Here is a 19,390-nt window from a genome sequence, read left to right as displayed (position 1 = left end):
TGGACTCTGACAGAGGTATTTCCATAATTCACTTGTCCTTCGTCTTTGGGGTGCAGCAGCTACAGACTCGATGGTCTGTACGTGCTGAAGCCGAACTCGTTTGGAGCGTTTCTCTTAATTTATGTGACTTCTTTTCAAAACGGAGGTTCAACTTGTAGGAATTCATCCATCAGCTGGTCGTTCTTTCTGGTGTCTGTCGTTTGCGTTGATGGATCTCAGGGGTCACGGAGGTGAAACTGTCTGCGGAAACACAGCCGGTTTCAGTTTCACAAGTGGTCAGGATTAAAGCTGGAAACGTGGAGGACACACAGGTGACGGTAGTCAAAGCGATGGGTCACTACTGTTCCTGCCTTGAAGTCTTCAGAGTCACCATCGATGCTGCTTCTCCTCAGCTGTCTGCAGACTACGACTTCTCCTGTTGGAGACGTGAAGCTACACTTATTCCAAAGTTGACAAAGCGCTGCCAACACAAAGTTTTCATTGAAAGCGTGCGTTTCCCCATAATCTGAACAAACAACACTGTATTTTGATGATCGGCGAGGGTGGTCGCAGCGCGGGCAGCAAAAAACAAGACGTTCATCATCACCAGAGGACAGAGAACATGTCTAATGGTGCAATGAAGGACGACTTGTTGATCGGGGGAGCCTGTCAGTCCATTCTGAGGGACTCGGAGATTCATTGGTGTCCAGCAGTGAGACTAATCTGTACACATGTGGCCGACACTTCAGAAGGCCAGATGTTGTGTGCATGGCGATGCCCTCACAAACCCGACCAGCACATGGAGTCACATGACGAGACTGGATCGATTTAATAAATCGAGTCATTGGAGTTTTTAAACTTTATTCATATTCACTTTATAAATCACCTGAGTGACCCGCTCGGTACACACCTGTGTATGAAGTCATTTATTTAATCTAACACTGAGGCTGAGGTCATGAGGAGATACAGAAATGTATAATTGTGTGTCATCAGCATAGCTGTGAAGTTCACCCAGTGCTAACAGATAAATACTGAAGAGGACAGGACCCAACATGGAGCCTTGTGGGACTCCGGTTAGAGAAATCACCCAGGGACACAAAGAAGCCCGGCCCGGTCAGATACGACCTGAACCAGCCCAGATTTCCAGTCTGTTTATTAATATGCTATGATCAACAGTATCAACAGTTTTATATCGGCTCTAATTGAGTCTGATCATGACACATTTGGATATTTGATACAGAGAGGCAAATAAAGATGGACACATAATATATTCCTTGTAGTCTTGCACATAAATAATCTCCTTATTTCTGTCAACTCATCGTATTAGTCTCATATTTCAGAGAAACGCTACTTGATATTCACGGCGTGGTAAAATATGGCGTGTTTCCCTTAGCTGCTGTTGTTGTTGGACACCGCGGCAGACATCAGGTCATTAACTGTCCATCAGCGGTGTGAGTATGTAAACAATAACAGAAAGCCCGTCATGATTAAACAAGCTGACGTTTTTATTGTTGGGAGAAGAAAGTGGCTTTGTTTGTGTCACATTTTTAGGGTTCTTTCTACAGAGGCTCGTCTTTTTTCTTTTTGGCAGACATTCAAATCATTTGTTGGGTTTTGCACTCCGTTTGAAAACTGGTAAAACTCTGAGGTTTTCTAGTGAATCTTGCCCTGATCCTCACTCTGCACGGACCCTCGGGTGGGTTTGTTTACAATAAGCAGCCGAGAGCGGTGAACCAAGTTGAAAGAAACTCTTCCAAGACTGTGCAACTTCTTGTAAATACCATAATTGCCCTGAGTTGTATCATCGCGCTGGCTGCCTTCTGCGTGTGCCAACTGAAGTTCCAGTTACATCCAGAGATGTGTGTGTTTTGGTTGGCAGCAAAGCTCCAACCCCTCTATACACACTCAGTCACACCAGGGCCAATTGGTAACAGTTGTGGTCGGACCCCCCTGCACTACAACAACGGGTACAAGACTGTCCGTCTTTCCTTCCCTCTCTCTCTGAATCCTCAGGAGAAATCATCTCCTGAATAAGCACAGCAGAATTATCCCCGCTGAGTCAGATTGTGTTTAAATCGCTGAGAGAAAAACAAGCGTTTTCTCTCTCTGCCCGCTCTGGGAACGAGTCCTACAATAACACACAGAGTTAATACAGCACATCCTGCAGGCATGCTGGGGTGTCACTGTTTATGGCAGTGCCTCCACCACATGCACACACACACACACACACACAAACCGAAACCACTGCCGCTGCTGCTATAACCTCCGTGAAGATGAGTCAGCAGCTCCAAAAGCTTCGGGGCGGATGTAGATCTGTGATCCGGGTGTTTAATCATTAAAATAGAGACCATCCCTCAAACTTCTCACCATGCTCCTGCGTGCGAGTGTTATTTACCGGGATGACTTGCTTTGAGTGGGTTGTTTTTTTCAGACCTCGTGATGCCGAGTTGCATTCACCCAACGTGGGATCCAATTATTTATTTATTTATTAACAAAGGAAAAGTCCCTTTAAAAAGCCGGGAACAGACAGTCTGTCCAGTGTCTGACAGTAGCCAAATCATAAAAGTTGCGATGTTACGATGTTATGTTTCTGAATCCCTGCGTTATATTTGAAATGAAATCACTTTCACAAGTGTAATCTGGGCCTGCCTGTCGTCCATGCTTCGGCCTGACGTTATCCTTGCCCTCCGCTTGCCTTTGTAGATCTGGACAATGTATCATAGCAGTTTACAGACCTTGGATCTGGCTTGTTTTGCTGTTGCTTAAGTTGAATCAAATAGTTGACTAATTGCTCAGCGAGGTGGGTTATCCGATGAAAGATCTGGACTGACAGGAAAAGCAGAGCTGATTAGCACCTCAAAGTCAGCGCATGGAAAATGGTGTTTTGTTCCCTTTGGAGTGGAAGTGAGTCACTGCCCCATACGAAGGGGTTCAGGTATCCTGGGATCTCCCCCAAAGAGAGTGAGACTACAGAACGAGGGAGGTATGTATAGGGTTGAGCACACTGGGCCGAGCTCACATGGCTGAAGGCCGTCCATTCAGCACCTTTAAAAACACGACCTTGGACTTCACGCCCAGGTGGAGGCGTCAAAACAGACCGTTGTCACCTTGAGGCGAGGAGGTCTTCATTTAACGGTGGAGCTGTGTCCAGTCCTTTGTTACGGTCACACTTTGTTTGGGTGATTTTCACCCAATGAACAAAATAACAAAAGATGAATTTCCTTCGCAGGCTGGCTGGGTCACCCTGGAGTCTGTTGAGATGTTTCTTGGTGTGGAGGTTTCCCAGGTACATCCAACTGGGACGAGACCACAGGGCAGACCCAGAGCACAGTACAGGGATTACATATCCCACATGATGCCGCTGTGACCTTGAGCCAGATAAGTGGCAGTAGATTGACAAAACACCTTTGACCTTGATCTTCACCTGGGAGCCGGGTCAGCTCGAGGGTTGAACTCATGAAACCTTCAGAACCTCTGAGGACCCTTTTCATGTCAACAGTTTGCTTATTCAAGATGGAGCAGAACCGGTGTTGGGGGGATGAAGTCTTTCTGAGCTGTAAGGGTTAATGTGTCTGTGCGACACCGTCAGTCCAGCAGTGAGGCTGATGGGTGGGGTACGCTGTAAACACCCGAAAATTAGGAGGCAATGCTTCATCTGCCCGTGTACATCCTGGACCGGTACTTAACGTCTAAGTGAGTCAAGACAAAAGCCCATTCAGTGGCCCTTAAGTGTTTTCTTCCAGTTCGTGCCTTGGCCACATAACAGTCATTTAGCCCAGACCAGCAGCAGCAGCCAATCCTGCAGAAGGTGTCTGTCCACGCTTCCAGATGACGCCGAAACAGACCCGTTAGCCCGGTTAGCCCCTCGAGAGCAGGATGGCCACAGAGAGAGGCTGTTTATATGAAAGCTGCAGAGCACTGGAGCAGAGATGAAATGGCGTTGAGATTGCGCAGAGTACGGCAGCATGAGGGAACAGGCGACGTCATATGAGATCAACATCTGTCTCCTATTGGTGTGTTTGCTTCAGGGCACTCGTGCCTCGACACAGAAGGACCAGGTTTTTACAGACTTTGTTTTTTTGTGGGACTGTTGGTAGCAGAGAAACAGAAGAGAGAGCTGGCATCTCTGCCAGTATTCAGAGGTCACTGAGACTCACAGACCGCAGTATTCTAGAGAAGGGATACACGACATGAAAGTTGTTGTATAGGTTCTCATATATAGTCAAGGTTTTGGTGTTGTTATGATTATTTCTTTTGTTTTCATTGGAACAAAGAAAAAAGGCAGAGAAAGAAGGAAAGAAGATTTTCCACACAAAACTCCAGAGTTATTGGCACCTTTTCAAAATCTTCAGAAATAATTGTATCTCGACCACGTGATGCTCTAAAATTTGATCAACCTCTAAACAAACTCGAGCTGACCTGCTGACACTGGGTCAGTGAATAAGAAGGGACGTTATGAAAGGAGACCCAGGAGGACCATAAATAAAAAAAAAAAAAAAAGGCCAGACGGAGTTTGTCAAAACTTACCAGAGGAAGCCAGAATCGTTCTGGAGGGACGTCCTGTGGACAGAGTGAGACTGAAATGAAGCTTTTTGGTCACAAAATGAAGCCTTCAAAGAAAAGAACAAGGTCCTTACAGTCAAACATGGTGGAGGTTCACTGTAAATGTGCAATATAGGGCCCAGAAAACTGTGTCCGTCAGACGTCATGGGTCTTACAGCAGGACAATGACCCAAAGCAGAAACACTGACATTACCTTACTCAGCAGGATTTATCTCCCATGTTCACTCGACTGTTTGTGCAGCTAAACTCTGAAGAGACACGCGTCTTATTTATGGATAGAAAACTGTTGGACTGGGCTCGGATCTCCTCGAGCTGCTTGCCGAGCATTAATAGCTCCGCAGCTCCGTTGGCTGCCAAGTAATTGTTCCCGTTTTCACAATGAACGCTAGCTAATTTTCACTTGTTGTGTTTGTTTGTTGTGAACACAACACAGCAGAGACTATGGTAACGAGTCCCAGAGCCCAATGAAACAACGCTAACGGCCTCGCTTTGGACACGCAGAAGATATATAACGAGGAAAAGGATTATTAGGATTCTGATGTATATTCAGTCGCTCTGAGGAGACTTTATTTGAAAGTTTAAGATCCCGAACACGTCGCCACTTTCAAATAAAAAAGGAAATTCTCTTACATTCCTGTCTGTGTTTTATTTTGAAAGGAATGTGCTTAATAAGCTGCAGAGTTACTGTTATGAACTACAGACTTTTAGAAACGTATAAATCCAAAGATGAATGCTATTAGAACGTTAATTGGACTTGACATTCATTTCCAAATAATCTGAGGTTCAGTACTGATAAATTAAGAGGGCACATATATTATCTTTCATGTTTCAGAGGCCGAATAAGCAAAATTAAAGCAAAGGGCAATGAAAGTTTGTGTGATTGTGCCGTGCTCTCCCACGCTGAGGCTCTCTCTCAGCTCTTTAAACACAAAGTCCTGGCCTGAAATTGGGTCTTTTACGCGGTCTGGCAGATCGGAGCCGGTGGCCAGCAGCTGTCGTTCATGGAAGCAAACGTTACAAAAGGAAATGATGTCGTTAGGAGGACGACTCGATAACAAGGTGACTCGAAGGAAAGTGAAGAGCCGTGCACCGTCCTGAAAGTGTAGTTCAGCCCTTCGCTGCAGCTGCAGTTAAAGGTCACGTCCGAGCATCACCGATGAATTGAGATGTTCTTGCAGGGCCAGAGCTGAATCAAGAAACTTGGCAACAACAAACCAAAAACATCCTCTATGACTCGTCGGAGTGGCACGAGGCTCGAGTGGTTCAGCGTCTACACCCCTTCCCTGCCAGTAAAGGAGGAAGAGTTTCTTCCTTCTAAATTGTTGCCTGATGCTTCGAGGATGATGTGCGGCTCTCCTGGGACGCTGTACATACGGCGCTCTCACGTCTCCCATCGCCTCGTCCTTGCCCCTTCACACTCCGACATGCTCAACTTCCCTCCCTCAAATTATTCATGCAACTTAATCATGTGATGTCAGCCGGAGCACAGACTGTCTCGTCGAGTAGTTGATGGCTTCTGCTTGAGGAAACCTGTTTTCACACCGGTCAGATTAAACGTCACTGAAAAGAGCAAACAGAAAGAAGCTGACTGTCACAAGCTGTTTTTATTTTAAAGAATGCAACTTCCTCTTTAAGTTGATACGAAATATGTGACTGAGTTTGATACATCACCACTGGACTCTTCGGTGAACACTCCCCCAGAAAACCTCGATCAGGACTTTATTTAAAGTCAGTGTGAAGAGATTTCTTTCTAAACACATTAAATATGTTGCTGAAAACACGTGAAGAGACTTTGATATATCACTGAGATGTGGAGTCAGAGGTTCAAACAGTTTTCAGGATTGTTGTGGGCGGTCCTTAAAGGGCGGCTCGATGACACGCTGAGGCCCTGAGCACAGAGACAGAGATGAATTCATCTCAGAGTCAGTCATGTCTCTTTCTGAACTCACCTGACACGTTTCAGTTGCTTTAAAATGAACAAATAAAGTTTAGCTCAGACAGACTGAGTCTTGTTTTACAGTGTAGACAGTCAGATGAAGTTGGTGCTGAGCTGCCGTCCGTGGATGAGTCGAGCTTCGACTGTTCACTTCTTCTTGTTTGGTTTCCGTTCGTCACCTGTCATCACCGCAGAAATGTAAAACAGCTCTCCGATCACATTTGAACAAGACGACGCAGCCAGTTTGAGTGTTACCGTAATAAATCTGAGTAACGAGCTCTCATATTCTGATGATGACGGCCGACCAGGTAGCTCACCTGTCTGAGGACGTCCTGTCACGTCCCAATATTTTCTATTCAATATTATATTATCACAAAATTCTTCTGAAGTCATCGAGCAGTTATTGTTTTCGTCTGGAGAGGAGTGTGTGTGTGTGTGTGTGTGCGTGTGTTCAGTAGTAAGTTCCTGACTTGAAGGTCGTCCAGATGGAGCCTGAGTGATTTGTGTCGACACACACATGCACACACACACACACGCACACAGAACACACACACACACACAGAACACATGCACACACACACACACGTACACAGAACACATGCACACACACACACACTCTCACACACACGCACACACACACACTCACACACACTCTCACACACACACACACACACACACACACTCTCTCTCTCTCTCTCACACACACACACACACACACACACACACACACACACACACACACACACTGAGGACGCCTGATTGAATCCAGAGTGGATTCAGGAAGCAGTGAAACATTTGAAACACTCGCTCAGTCTGAAGACAGGAAACTGTCACTTTATCATTTTATTGCAGAGACTCTGTGGGAGGTCTTTAATGTCGTAAAAGCTCTCCATGATGGCAGCGTAGTGAAAGCAGACGGTAACTTCTCTCTCTTCTCTCTTTGTCTCAGAAATCATCGACGACCTCGCACACCTCGTGGACAAAACAGACGACCGGATCCGTAACGAGACCCGAAGGGTGAAGCTGGTGGAGACGAAGTCGGCATCCTGTGGTGAGCCTTCCTTTGGTTTACGTCTCCGAAAACAAAAATAATTAATCAGAGAAACAACAGCACGACTGATGAGTGCGACCTCTGAGCCCCGATCAGCAACAACGACGTTCCCGTGACACGAGGCGGGTCAAGACTTCATACTCGAATGAAACCGGGCAGCAACCTCCGTGTCCGTGAAGTGAAGACACAACCTGCAGTTCCTCTAACGTCCACCTGAGGCTGGCTCCAGAAGTGAGTCAGTCTCCATAAGTCCCCATGTCCAAATGTCCAACTTCACAGCAGAAATAAACATGTTTACAGCCTGGTACAAAAAACAGTTTTGGTCTCTGTAGCTAATTTCCCCGTTCATGACAACTGTACTGAGGGTGAATTTATATACAACTCACCTGTTCACATTATATTAAGGCTTAAAGTTATGCAGGATTAAGAGCGTGGACGCTTTGACTGACAGGTGGGTGTGGTTACAGATGGTTTGTTTGAGCAGCCAGGCCTCATTCAGCCGCCTCAGATCCACGACTTTGACCATATTTAGATTACAGATTAGCTAAAAGGCAGAAGAAGAGACTACGTCCAGGTTTCAGACAGTCTGTGGGGACGTCTCAGAGACTACGTCCAGGTTTTAGACAGTCTGTGGGGACGTCTCATGCGCTGTCTCTTCCTTACGACCCTTGTCATCACCGCCGAGTTTGTTTTGTCGTCTCCAGAAAGACTCTGCTTCTTTGCTTGTGTCTCTTTGTGCCTTGGCTTTCAGTCAGAGGGCGTGTTCGCTGTCTCACAGCTCGAGTCAGGCTCAGTTTGCCCAATAAAGCGCCGCACAGCATCACTATGGCAAAGGCTGCATTGTTGTGCCGGGAGACCCGGCTAACCCGGCGGTCGTGGACAGAAGTGGGTCGGCCCTCCGGATGCTTCGTTCTGTTGGTCGCGTCCCCATGGCGCCCAAGTGCTGAGTTTGTTTGAAGATCCCAGAGCTGGGATTGTGTTTGAATCAGGACTCTTCCCTCCTCCCTCTGCTGGAGAATATTCATGTGTTTGCCCGTGTGCATGTCCACATGCATCACATGTACCGTGTGTGTCTCTGCAGACGACATCCTCGTGCGTGCGCGTACGTATCGGAGCGTCTGCCAATGGAAAATTCCCCCGTGGTCTTCTTCACTCTCACCTCAATGCGCTCTTTCTTTTTTCCATTCCTCTCTGTCATCCCCCCGTTCGTCTCCTCGCTTGTTTGACACTCGTCTTTGTGTCAAGCAGAGAAAGAATTGAAAATACGACATGCCACAGATCGTTGGGAGGGCTTTCCCTCTCTCTCCGTGGCAGCGTGTTTATAATTCCTCAGCTTTAAGGCTTTATTTATTTTTCAAACCACCTCTCCTCCAAAGCCGGCGTTTGGTGTTATGTCTCATCCGAGTCCTTGTAATGCTCCGAGTGTCTGGCTCTGACAGGCCGGGGCATACTTAACATAACTATTGGTGGCTGCCTCGCTGTAAAAGAGGCGTCTTCAGGTTCAGAGCCACGCTGGAAAGATTCCCAGAAATTTGAAAAATGTTCCTTTACTGCAGGATGATCGATATTAATCATCAGACACTTACAAACCTTTTTAATACGTGTGATCCGTGAGAGCGTTAGAAGCTGGAGCAGAGTTTTGGTCTCGCTGCAGCGTGGTTCCTGCGGCGTTCTTCGCATGACTGCAGCCTGCAGCGTTGTGAAACCTCCATTGTGTTGAAACATATCGGACTCCTGTCGACTTAAAGATTGAAACGTGATTTAAAGAGTTCCCCAGATGAAACACCTCGTTATTTTTCACTCCCACAAAAAGAAACCAACAGGGAACAAAAGTTTTAACCAGAAAACACTTTGAATTATTATTATGACTTTTCTGAGCTGAACCTCGGGACTGAAAGTTTCCATGGAAAGATTCTTTAAAGAAGCAATATTACATGAGAGGGAAATGTTCCATCATTAAAGTGCCAGTAATGAGTTAAAGCTCAGCCTCTCATGTAATATTGTGATTATAGAATGTCATCAACATGTTTTCTCTCAAAATAAATGTTTGTTTTTGTTTCAGTTCCAATCTTAGTTTCCACGGAGATACACAGAGTCTGACTAACACGAGGTGCACGCCTGTACTAACGAGGTACACACGTGTATTAACGAGGTACACGCCTGTATTAACGAGGTACACGCCTGTATTAACGAGGTGCACGCCTGTACTAAAGAGGTACACGCCTGTATTAACGAGGTACACACGTGTATTAACGAGGTGCACGCCTGTATTAACGAGGTACATGCCTCTGTTAACGAGGTGCACGCCTGTATTAACGAGGTGCACGCCTGTATTAACGAGGTACACACGTGTATTAACGAGGTGCACACCTGTATTAACGAGGTACATGCCTCTGTTAACGAGGTACACGCCTGTATTAACGAGGTACACGCCTGTATTAACGAGGTACACGCCTGTATTAACGAGGTACACACGTGTATTAACGAGGTGCACGCCTCTATTAACGAGGTGCACACATGTATTAACGAGGTGCACGCCTGTATTAACGAGGTGCACGCCTGTATTAACGAGGTGAAATTAGTTTTTATTAAAATATTTCTTTACATGTTTTATGTTTTCAGCATGTGACTGTGGAGATGAGATGTGAGATGAGTCAGGTGTGATGTCATGCTGATTTGAGCACATTTAAACGTCTAGTTGACCAATCAGATCGCTTGGTCAGAACTACGTATTGTATAATCAGGTATAGACTCATCATTAATCATCATTAACCATCGGCTGATTTCAAACATCCGGCCTTAAACACAAACAGTTTCATCGATGCGTCACTGGAGCGAGCTCGGCCTGATTCACGGGGTCGTCTCCGCTCGTGTTTCCGATGGTGCTGCTGGAGCAGAGGGTGGAGGCTTTGCTTGGATTAGTGTGGCAGATTAGTCTCCGGGACCAAAGGCTGTCTTTGGAGAGTAGTGTGAGTTCTCTGGAGCTTTTGCCGTCACCGTCAGGCGACATCAACAGACTAATCCTCAGTTTGTAGCGGGCCACTTGTGTAACCCGTGAAGCCCGCAGGAGGCTCGCATCTCAAGTAGGTTTGTGCTGGTTGGACCGGAGGGGGAGTCTGCAGAGACGAGGAGCTCCACTTCAAAACTCTTCAAACTTTTAATCAGTTAGATTTTATTCCCACCGCTCTGACGTGTTACACATGTTTCATATGTTTGATGAAAGTAACACGTCCTGCTAATGAGCTTTCCACAGCTGATGAGTGGCAGCTTAAATTAAACCTCCAGGAGAAATATTTCAAAACTTCACTTTCAGACTTCCTGTGAGAGAAATTCAGTTCGACCTGTTGGATCTCTTATATAAACTCATTTACTGGTGGACCAGTGAGATTATAATAACATACAGTAATAATCTAAAAGTTTAAAACTTGCACCGAGTCCATCTTTAATGATGTTCATGTTTGGTTGTTGACGTACGTTAAGTCTGAACGCTCTTCAGCATCGTGCTGAAGTTTAGTCTGTAGAAAGTTTTTAACAGTTTGGTGTTTGGCTTTAAACTTGTCTGACTTCCTTCTAGAAGACAGTGAAAGAGTTTAGAGTTCTTTTCTCATTAAGCATTTCTATTAAAGTAATTTAAAGCGTGTATTTATTTTTCTCTTTGTGCTTTTAAATGAGAATAACTGAATCGTCTTCTCGTGTTTCCAAACATTTCATTTGTCGTGTTGATTCAGAATTCAGATTCAAATATTTACATGCAAGTTAAGTTTGACGAAGTCGACAGGAGATCTGTCGACATCTTTGACTGAAATATCTCAAAAAGTCTTCGACGGATGGAGCGACTCGACGATCTGCTGAAATATTTTAAACTTTAAGAGATGGATGTGCACCAAACGTCCTGAAACGTGACTGACTGTTTACGTCCATCTTCAGGACGAAGCGTCGTCATGTCATCGGCTCATAATCGTCCAGCACTTTGGTTTACACCTAAATACTTTCAGAGGTAATTCAGTTCCTACGGTCGGAGCTGCATCTCATGCAAGCGTTGAGGTGACGACGGGCAGCGGTGGACCAGAAGCTGCTTGCTCAGCTGTAGACTCTCAGTCTTGTTGGTTTTGGACTAACGGTCACTCTCTCTGTTATTTATGTCAGTTATGTCGAAATGTGTCGAACACTTTAAGATCCATTCAGAGTTTTTGTCTTCTTCATTTGAGCTGTGAGAAAAACGACGAGCGTCTCGCCGCTAACCTCGCTGTCAGAGGTCACCGCCGCCTTTTGTGCTGCAGAAAGATCTTTGAACCATGAGCGAGGAGGGCGAGGAGGGAGGGCGGCTCTCACCGATTACTCGTCCTCTCCGTGATTTGTCTTACTCATGTGGAAGACGTGATGGACCCAGAAGCTCCTGGGTGGTCAGTCCATCAGCAGACACCAACTATCTCCGTCAGCATCAGTGTCACAGCGTTATTGTCACCGGCCTCTGCAGGGTCGGACTGTTCTATGACATGAGAGGGTGTGAGAGTCTTTCTCCACGCTAACATATGCCTGTGTTAGACAGCCAAGCCTTTATTGCTGCTGTTGCCATGGCGTTGTCAAGTCGCTGACAGATGTTGGACTGGGCTGAATGAAATTCTGATGCCTGGACTCGGTATCGTTTACACCCAAACAGAGATAATTGTTGTGTATTTGCTTTAAGAAGGAGGCGTTTAAAGAGCCATCAGCTGACGTTTATATTCTGCTCACATGTGTAAGTTATCAGGAGGAGACGGTCCTGACACGCATGACACATGTATGAACACCGTCGCCTCGACACGCCGTGCGTCCAAAGAATGCAGACAAAGAGACAATCGGAGATCGATGACGAGTCCAACGCTGTGCGGAGACATCTGGACCCTTTAAACTCCACGGCCTGGCACACAGAGCAGCCATCAGCCTTATGTTTCATCAGACCACCACGCCACCGCGACCACCGCAAGCAATTAGTTCAGCATGGCTTAAATCTGGGCCCGTCTCGCTCTCCCTGTGGGAACGACGACCAATTAGACGGCGGAGGGGAAGAATGAGAGAAATGTAAACCCGAAGTGAAAATAACAATGGACGACTGAGTCAGTGAAGGGAGCGCCGACAGACCTCAGACCAGCCAGAGACTAAAACCCCGACGTAGTCTCCGTGACGTCCCCGCAGACTGTCTTAAACCTGGACGTAGTCTCCGTGACGTCCCCGCAGACTGTCTAAAACCTGGACGTAGTCCTCCGATGGACGGTCCCCACAGACTGTCTAAACCTGGACGTAGTCTCGTACGTCCCCCCAGACTGTCTAAAACCTGGACGTAGTCTCTTCTTCTGCCTTTTGGCTAATCTGTAATCTAAATATGGTCCAAAGTCGTGGATCTGAGCGGCTGAATGAAGCCTGGTGCTCAAACAAGCCACCTGTGACCACACCCACCTGTCATCAAAGCGTCCACGCTCTTAACCCTGCATAACTTTAAGCCTTAATATAATGTGAACAGGTGAGTTGTTATAATTTCACCCTCAGTACGTTGTCATGAACGGGGAAATTAGCTACAGAGACCAAAACTGTTTTTTGTACCAGGCTGTAAACATGTTTATTTCTGCTGTGAAGTTGGACATTTGGACATGGGGACTTATGGAGACGGACTCACTCTGGAGCAGCCCAGGTGGACTTAGAGGAACTGCAGGTTGATAATTGGTTTATTTAATCTCAGCTGATATTAATTTTCTTAAATGTTGAAACTTTCCGAGTCTCTGATTGGTTTGTGTCTCATTTTGTCGTGGTGGCGTCGAAGCGTCGGCTTCACTAACGGCGTTCAGATCTCTGCAGTGTTCACTGTGACGGCTGTTCAAGTTTACCTGTTTCCCAGCTGAGGTGTTCTGGGTTTCTGGGTGGTTTCAGTGAGATGTGTAATATTTCAGGCCCGGGGGGTGAAAGCACTTTGATGAAGTGTGAGGGAGCCTTTGCACATTTTTCTCTGCTTCCATATAGATCAGTGGAAAACAATGATTATCCTCTGCAGGCCCAATCAGAACCATATGCCATCACAGCGTGCAATCTGCACTGCTCTTGGGTAAACTGCATTAAGTCATCGAGAGAGACGCTGATGTGCTGTGAGGGCATTCGCTCCGGGACCGAGCGGCAGATCAAGGACTTTGGATTAGTGGTGAGGTATGCAGACTTCTTACCCGTCCAAGTGTATCCCCTCGTGTCGGCCGGACGCTCCTCCTCCTCCTCGCCTCCTCGTCTCCTCCTCCTCGTCCTCAGGTTTGGACTCCTCCCAGATTTCACTTTAAAGTTCGACGTATTCGCAGTTCAACAACGTCCCGCGTCTCCACATCGAATAAACTCGTCACACGTTGATCCAAAATAAAAATCCGTCTTCACAGAGTTTTTCCACATCATGAAACTCGTTAATGTGATGCATTAGATGAGATCAGTGTGATTAAGCTGCAGAGATGCAGAGCAGGTCACAAAGTTTTTTGGATGTATTAATAAATCTTTGTTCTTTGTGTGTTAATATATATAAAGTGTGTGATCTCTTTACACTATTATTATAATTAAATAACCTCATTCTTACTTTTTCCACATCGAGCTGTTACTGTTATCACACGACGTTCATCTCCAGATATTCTGTATTATAAGTTATATTTATAATATTTCATCTCAGATATTTTCTCCAGCTTATCCCCGACATGTCTGACTGTGATTCATCTAATTTAAAAGATTCTTCGTGTCAGCGAATAATGTTTAATTAGCAAAAGCTTTTAGAGTTCATTAGTCCGTCTCTGAATCGTTCAGTCATCGTTTATTTCTGTGACTCGTTAAAGCAATGCGGTCTAACGGAGTGTGCTCTTTGAGCTTCACCTCGTTCGTCTTCGTCGTGGATTTCGTTGCTTTGTCTTCCTCCGCTCATGTCCCGTTTTTCGTCCTCTTTCAGGGATGCTGGTGGTCATCGTCCCCTCCTCATAGCCATCGTGGTGATCGCCGTGTGGCCCGTGTAGAGGACGAGGACGAGGACGAGCTGAGCTGGACACGCTGACTTCAAACATCTCGTCCGTCTTCAGATTCTCTTCTCACACTGACACAAACGTCCTTTAGCTGCTCAGTTAAGAAGTTTTGAACTCTGCAGAAGACTTTTTAAAAACTGAACATGTTACCTGTCACCTGTCTGTCTGTCTGTCTGTCTGTCCTGTCTGTCTGTCTGCTGGCATCACCTGTCTGTCTGCATCACCTGTCTGTCTGTCTGCATCACCTGTCTGTTCTGTCTGCATCACCTGTCATCCTGTCTGATCACCTGTCTCTGTCTGCACATGCCTGTCTGATCACCTGTCTGTCTGCTGCATCACCTGTCTGTGACTCAGCGAGTTCACTTGTTTTCTCCGTGCATTACGGTAGCTGTTGTAATGTTTTGTCATCTGTTTTGGGTTTTTCTAACATTCATGGAACGGGGCTGCTCTCCTTCCTGTAAATCACTTCAGCTGTAATTTCAATAAACGTTTCCGGTTCAAAGTCTCCGCTGCTTCCTCTGCTCTGTGAACATCTGTCACACATTACTGGTGATACTTAAACGAAATACTTCGCGACTGTTTACAATGTTTTTGTCGTGTGCACACTGCGCTTTGCGTTGCCAGATGGAATGCGTTAAAGTTGATTACAGAGTTAAAGGTTCAGTTTTGTAACTTTCAGATGAGCACTCAGCAAATGAATATACTGGAACATATACATCAAAGTTTTTTAGAACAGACTTTATACGGAGGCCGTCATCTTGTCTCTTAGTTTGAGAAGTTAACACACTGTACACTGTAAGAGTCTGGCGACTTTTTCCTCGTGTGAGTTCATTGATTATTCCCTGGTAAACTTCCAAAGACTCGACTTACAACAAGTTATGAAGTCGCTGAGTTCAAGTCTCCAACCCACGTCACTGTATTTCCGTCGTGTGTGCGATGTCACCAAAGAGGTTTTATTATTTTTATTATTTCTGGATGTAACTGATCAGAAAGAACGTCGCTCAGCGTCTTCAATCTGGAAACCTGCGTGAGCTTCGAGTCACAAGTTACATATAAAAGCAACAAAGGACCAGAAGACGGTTTCAATGTAACAAGAGTTTATTCAACTGAAAATCTGAATTAGTTTCTACCAGGTTGGTGTATTCATTTATTATTCCTTCTTTAATGGCAACAATCGAGACAACCAAACAAGTAAAAAAAAAAAGTTGAAAAAGACAAAAAATCCACAAGTCTTTTGTCATTAAATATATTCATATATAATAACCATAATATATTAGACGCATCGTAAAACATATCGCAAAAAGTCTTGGCAACGGTGACAACTAAACAACATTTACAATTCATAGTAGGAACACAAAGCAACGCTTTGACAGGTGTGTTGTGTGTGTGTGTGTGTGTGTGTGTGTGTTGTATCGAGACATTTTACAGCATGAGCCACAGAGACGAGAGAGGTGTGATGACATCGTGCCAACAGAAGAAACACGTGAATGTTGTGGAGAAGCCACACGCGTGTGCTGACGTCACGCATCGCTTCACTGATTGTTCAGGAAGAAGAAGATCGACCCTGATTCTGATCTCTCGGGTCGAGTTTGTCGCCGTCGCGGAGGCTTTCCCGCGGACGGAGTTTCTGAGATCGCGGATGTGTCCTGAAAGCTCCGCTCCGCGCGTAACTTTAAAGGTGCTGGACCATCACGCGTTTCTCGAAAGGAACTCATTTTAGACACACCGCGTGCACCGCGGCCTTTCACCGTCAAATCCAAACCGAACCGCGACCATGAACAAAACAACCGCGGTTTGAATCGCGCAGCGTTCGCAGGAGCTCTGAAGTGAAGAGAGTTAACACGACAGTCAAAGGTACAGCGTTGGTGACGGGTCAAGATTTCATTTCTGCACCTCGTCAGTTTTTGAACAATCTGAAAGTTGGATTAGTTGTGTTGGGTCATCCAGTTTTTCTAGAATCTCGAGATTATCATGAACATTTTTAAGGATTTAAATCAGAAATCGTCAGTAATGAATTTCATCATCGTCTCTGAAGTGCAGCTGAAATTAATTAAAACAAACAACAACCCACATTAATGATCATTTCTATTATTTCTGGCCTCTTGTCCTTTTTTTTTTTGTAAATCGATTGTTAAACTCCTGTTTTGAATATATAAAAATAAAACTTAATAATAAATCACATTACTCTAAGAACTGAAAGTGAAATCATGTATTTTAAAACGCAGTTTGTCCCAAAAAAAAAACAAAAACAAACAAAAAAAAAAGCATCATTTTAATATTAGTACCTCGGGCAGCACCTGTTAGTGAATCAAATGAGAAGCGTTCACGTGGCAGGTTTGAACAAATACTGAACCGGCGACTCTGAAGAGGGGATGTGAACATGTGACGATCAGTCAGTCAACACTTCGTTTTCATGCTCGGTTCTGTCGATTAAAAAACAGATAGACCTGATTTCTTACATCAGGCGGATGAACGGCAGCTCGGTGACGGCGTGATGTACGATGCGTTTTCGTGGCTTGCGAACAAAACGAAAGTTTTTATGGCACAACTCTGAACGGAGGAAACGTGACCGCCTCGGTCAGATCGACGAATACGACGAGGAAACCATGCGAGGTAAATGAAGTGGCTTTTTTTTTTTTTTTTTTGTAAATTTTTGCACCAGCAGACCGTCCATAAAATTCAACAATTAAAAATATAAGGATTTCATACTGAGAGAAAGTAAACAAAACAAATAACTTTATATGCTGGTAATAGGTGCAAATTCGGCAAATCCACAAGAGGGACGAATCTCGAAACAAACCATGAAACCAATCTGCAGGGGTGAGCTCCTTCAACAAAAGTCACTAGAAACACCTAAATAATTCTCTTCATGCGTCTACAGAAAAAGCAGCGACATAAACAGTCGTGTTGTCTGTCCGTGGTCCTCTGTCGGCCCCCGTTCACCTCGATTATAGTGTTTGAATGACCCGCTCAGCTTCCCTCTCCGGCGTCCCCTCTCCGTCTCTTCCCGCCTAGGGCTTCTTACACTTGCCTTTCTTCTCGCGCTGCTGAAACTTCCAGCCTGCGCGCCCACGTGTCCCTCCACTGGATAACCAGGCTGCCTTTGTCCGCCACCACTCCGCCGCCTGCCCGGGGAGTCCTCGCGTTCCCCAGCAGCAGGTACTTCTTCCCGGGTTTAATCTTGGGCACTTGCAGGCCACGTCTTGGCGGCGGACCACAGGAACTGGCCCGCGGCGGATTCGGCTCTCGCCTGCTTGTAGACGGAGATGATGTTGACGGTGAACTTCCACCACTCGCCAGCTTTGTCCGCTTCAGGATGTGAACCTGGACGGCTGGCAGAGAAGTCAGAACAGATGATACGTATCACTTCGAGTTCACAATCCAGCATGTCAAAGGTGACTGCAGTGAGACAAACTCTGCAACAAACTATGAACCCACGGCGAACTTTAACTTTCTCAGATTTGGTTGTTTTTCTTGGAGGGATCGCCTGATCTGGCCCTCGGTATAACCTCCTAATATTTAGATTTCTTCAGCTGCACGGCAAATGCAAGAGTCTTCATTCTTAACTGCCTTGTGTCCACCTAAGCTAAGATCTCTTTGTGATCAGCAGATATCAGTGGATGTCGCAGTGTTTGGAGACTCCCTAACAATGTTCATCAGGACACTGATACACCTTGATATCTCTGAGAACCACAGTTATTACAGTGTTGGTATTATGAAACATGAAATATGATTAAACCTCGGGTATACTCCACACTCATGGTATGAATACTGTGTAAGAGGCCGGTCGTGGTCCGTCTGTGGTCCGTCTGTGGTCCGTGCATTACGTCATGACTCCTGACAGAGCGCTGTGATTTGTAATGTGATTAGGAGGCAGGCGATGGCTGTGTAGAGACGCGAGCTATCACACTCAGTGATACCGATTATCAACCGGACGCTCCTCACGGAGACGAGAGGGAGCCGGCTGCGGTTCATGCATTATATTGTTCAGATCTCCATTAACTTCCATTATACTTCTCGAGTAGAGATGAACCGCGTCACGGGTCGCTGCTTTCACCTTCAGCGTGAGCTGAGGGAGCTGAACATCACGGCGGCATTAAGAGCACATCCTGTAGGCAGGGCGGGCTTTCCCCGAGTCGAGTCACAAACATGGTTCTGGATTAAAGCCCACGACGAGTTCCCAGCCCAGGTTTTGTGGTGAAGCTTCCTGAAGAACATCGTCACCGTGCCGGAGTGCCTGCCTTGCGGTGTATCCCGTCAGCATCAGTCACTTTGTGACGTTTCTTTATTGTCCTACTTGTGTTTGCTTCACCCAGCGATGGTCCGGACGGCGACCTCGCCACCACCTTGCACCTTCCAGCTGCCACCAGGGCTGCCGTTCACTTCGCTTTGAGTTTAGTCAACGATTCGTGATGCCCGGGGACACCAGAGCATTTATATACCCCTCCCTGCAGCCCCGCGCTGCCTCCCTGAAGGCTTGTAGGGTCGCCCTGTGTACGCAGCGTGGAGCCGGCGTATCTCATCTCAGGGCAACTGGAGATTTTTGACCTGAAAAAATTTTAAAAAAACTTATGAGGGAATGCTTAAAAAAAAAAAAAAAAAAAAAGAAAAAGAAAAAGAAAAAGAGACATCAAATGGGAATTTAGTCAGCATCCCAAAAGAAACAAGGATGCTGTAGTATCAGTTTTGGATGTGTAGGGCTCCATGGTCAAATTGTTGAGACATTTTGCACTTTGAGTCACAATAGAGTTAGGGCATAATTACTTAAAACATAGTATCCATGATGGGTATAGGTTTATGTGAAGTACAAAGTGTGGTGGCTCTGGCCGCCACCATCTTGGCAGTCCT

General features: G+C 45.8%; 1 protein-coding gene and 1 long non-coding RNA gene across 2 annotated transcripts in view; both read left to right on the top strand.

Moving 5' to 3' along the window:
* The window catches only part of stx8 (syntaxin 8), a 56,010-nt gene extending 41,296 nt beyond the window's left edge, over positions 1–14,714 (top strand). The window contains 3 exon segments of the mRNA XM_027282708.1: positions 7,428–7,529; positions 14,473–14,490; positions 14,493–14,714. Of these exon segments, the coding sequence (XP_027138509.1) occupies positions 7,428–7,529; positions 14,473–14,490; positions 14,493–14,536 (164 nt within the window). The 3' untranslated portion in view covers positions 14,537–14,714.
* A 1,188-nt stretch (positions 14,715–15,902) lies between these two features.
* The window catches only part of LOC113746565 (uncharacterized), a 7,413-nt gene continuing 3,925 nt past the window's right edge, over positions 15,903–19,390 (top strand). Inside the window, exon 1 of the long non-coding RNA XR_003462956.1 lies at positions 15,903–15,934. This is a non-coding gene — a long non-coding RNA (uncharacterized LOC113746565). The remainder of the gene's footprint in view (positions 15,935–19,390) is intronic.

This window comes from Larimichthys crocea, chromosome X (assembly GCF_000972845.2).
Source record: "Larimichthys crocea isolate SSNF chromosome X, L_crocea_2.0, whole genome shotgun sequence".
NCBI lineage: Eukaryota > Metazoa > Chordata > Actinopteri > Sciaenidae > Larimichthys > Larimichthys crocea.
Note: the sequence above shows the minus strand (reverse complement) of the source record. Positions and strands in the feature narration are given on the sequence as shown.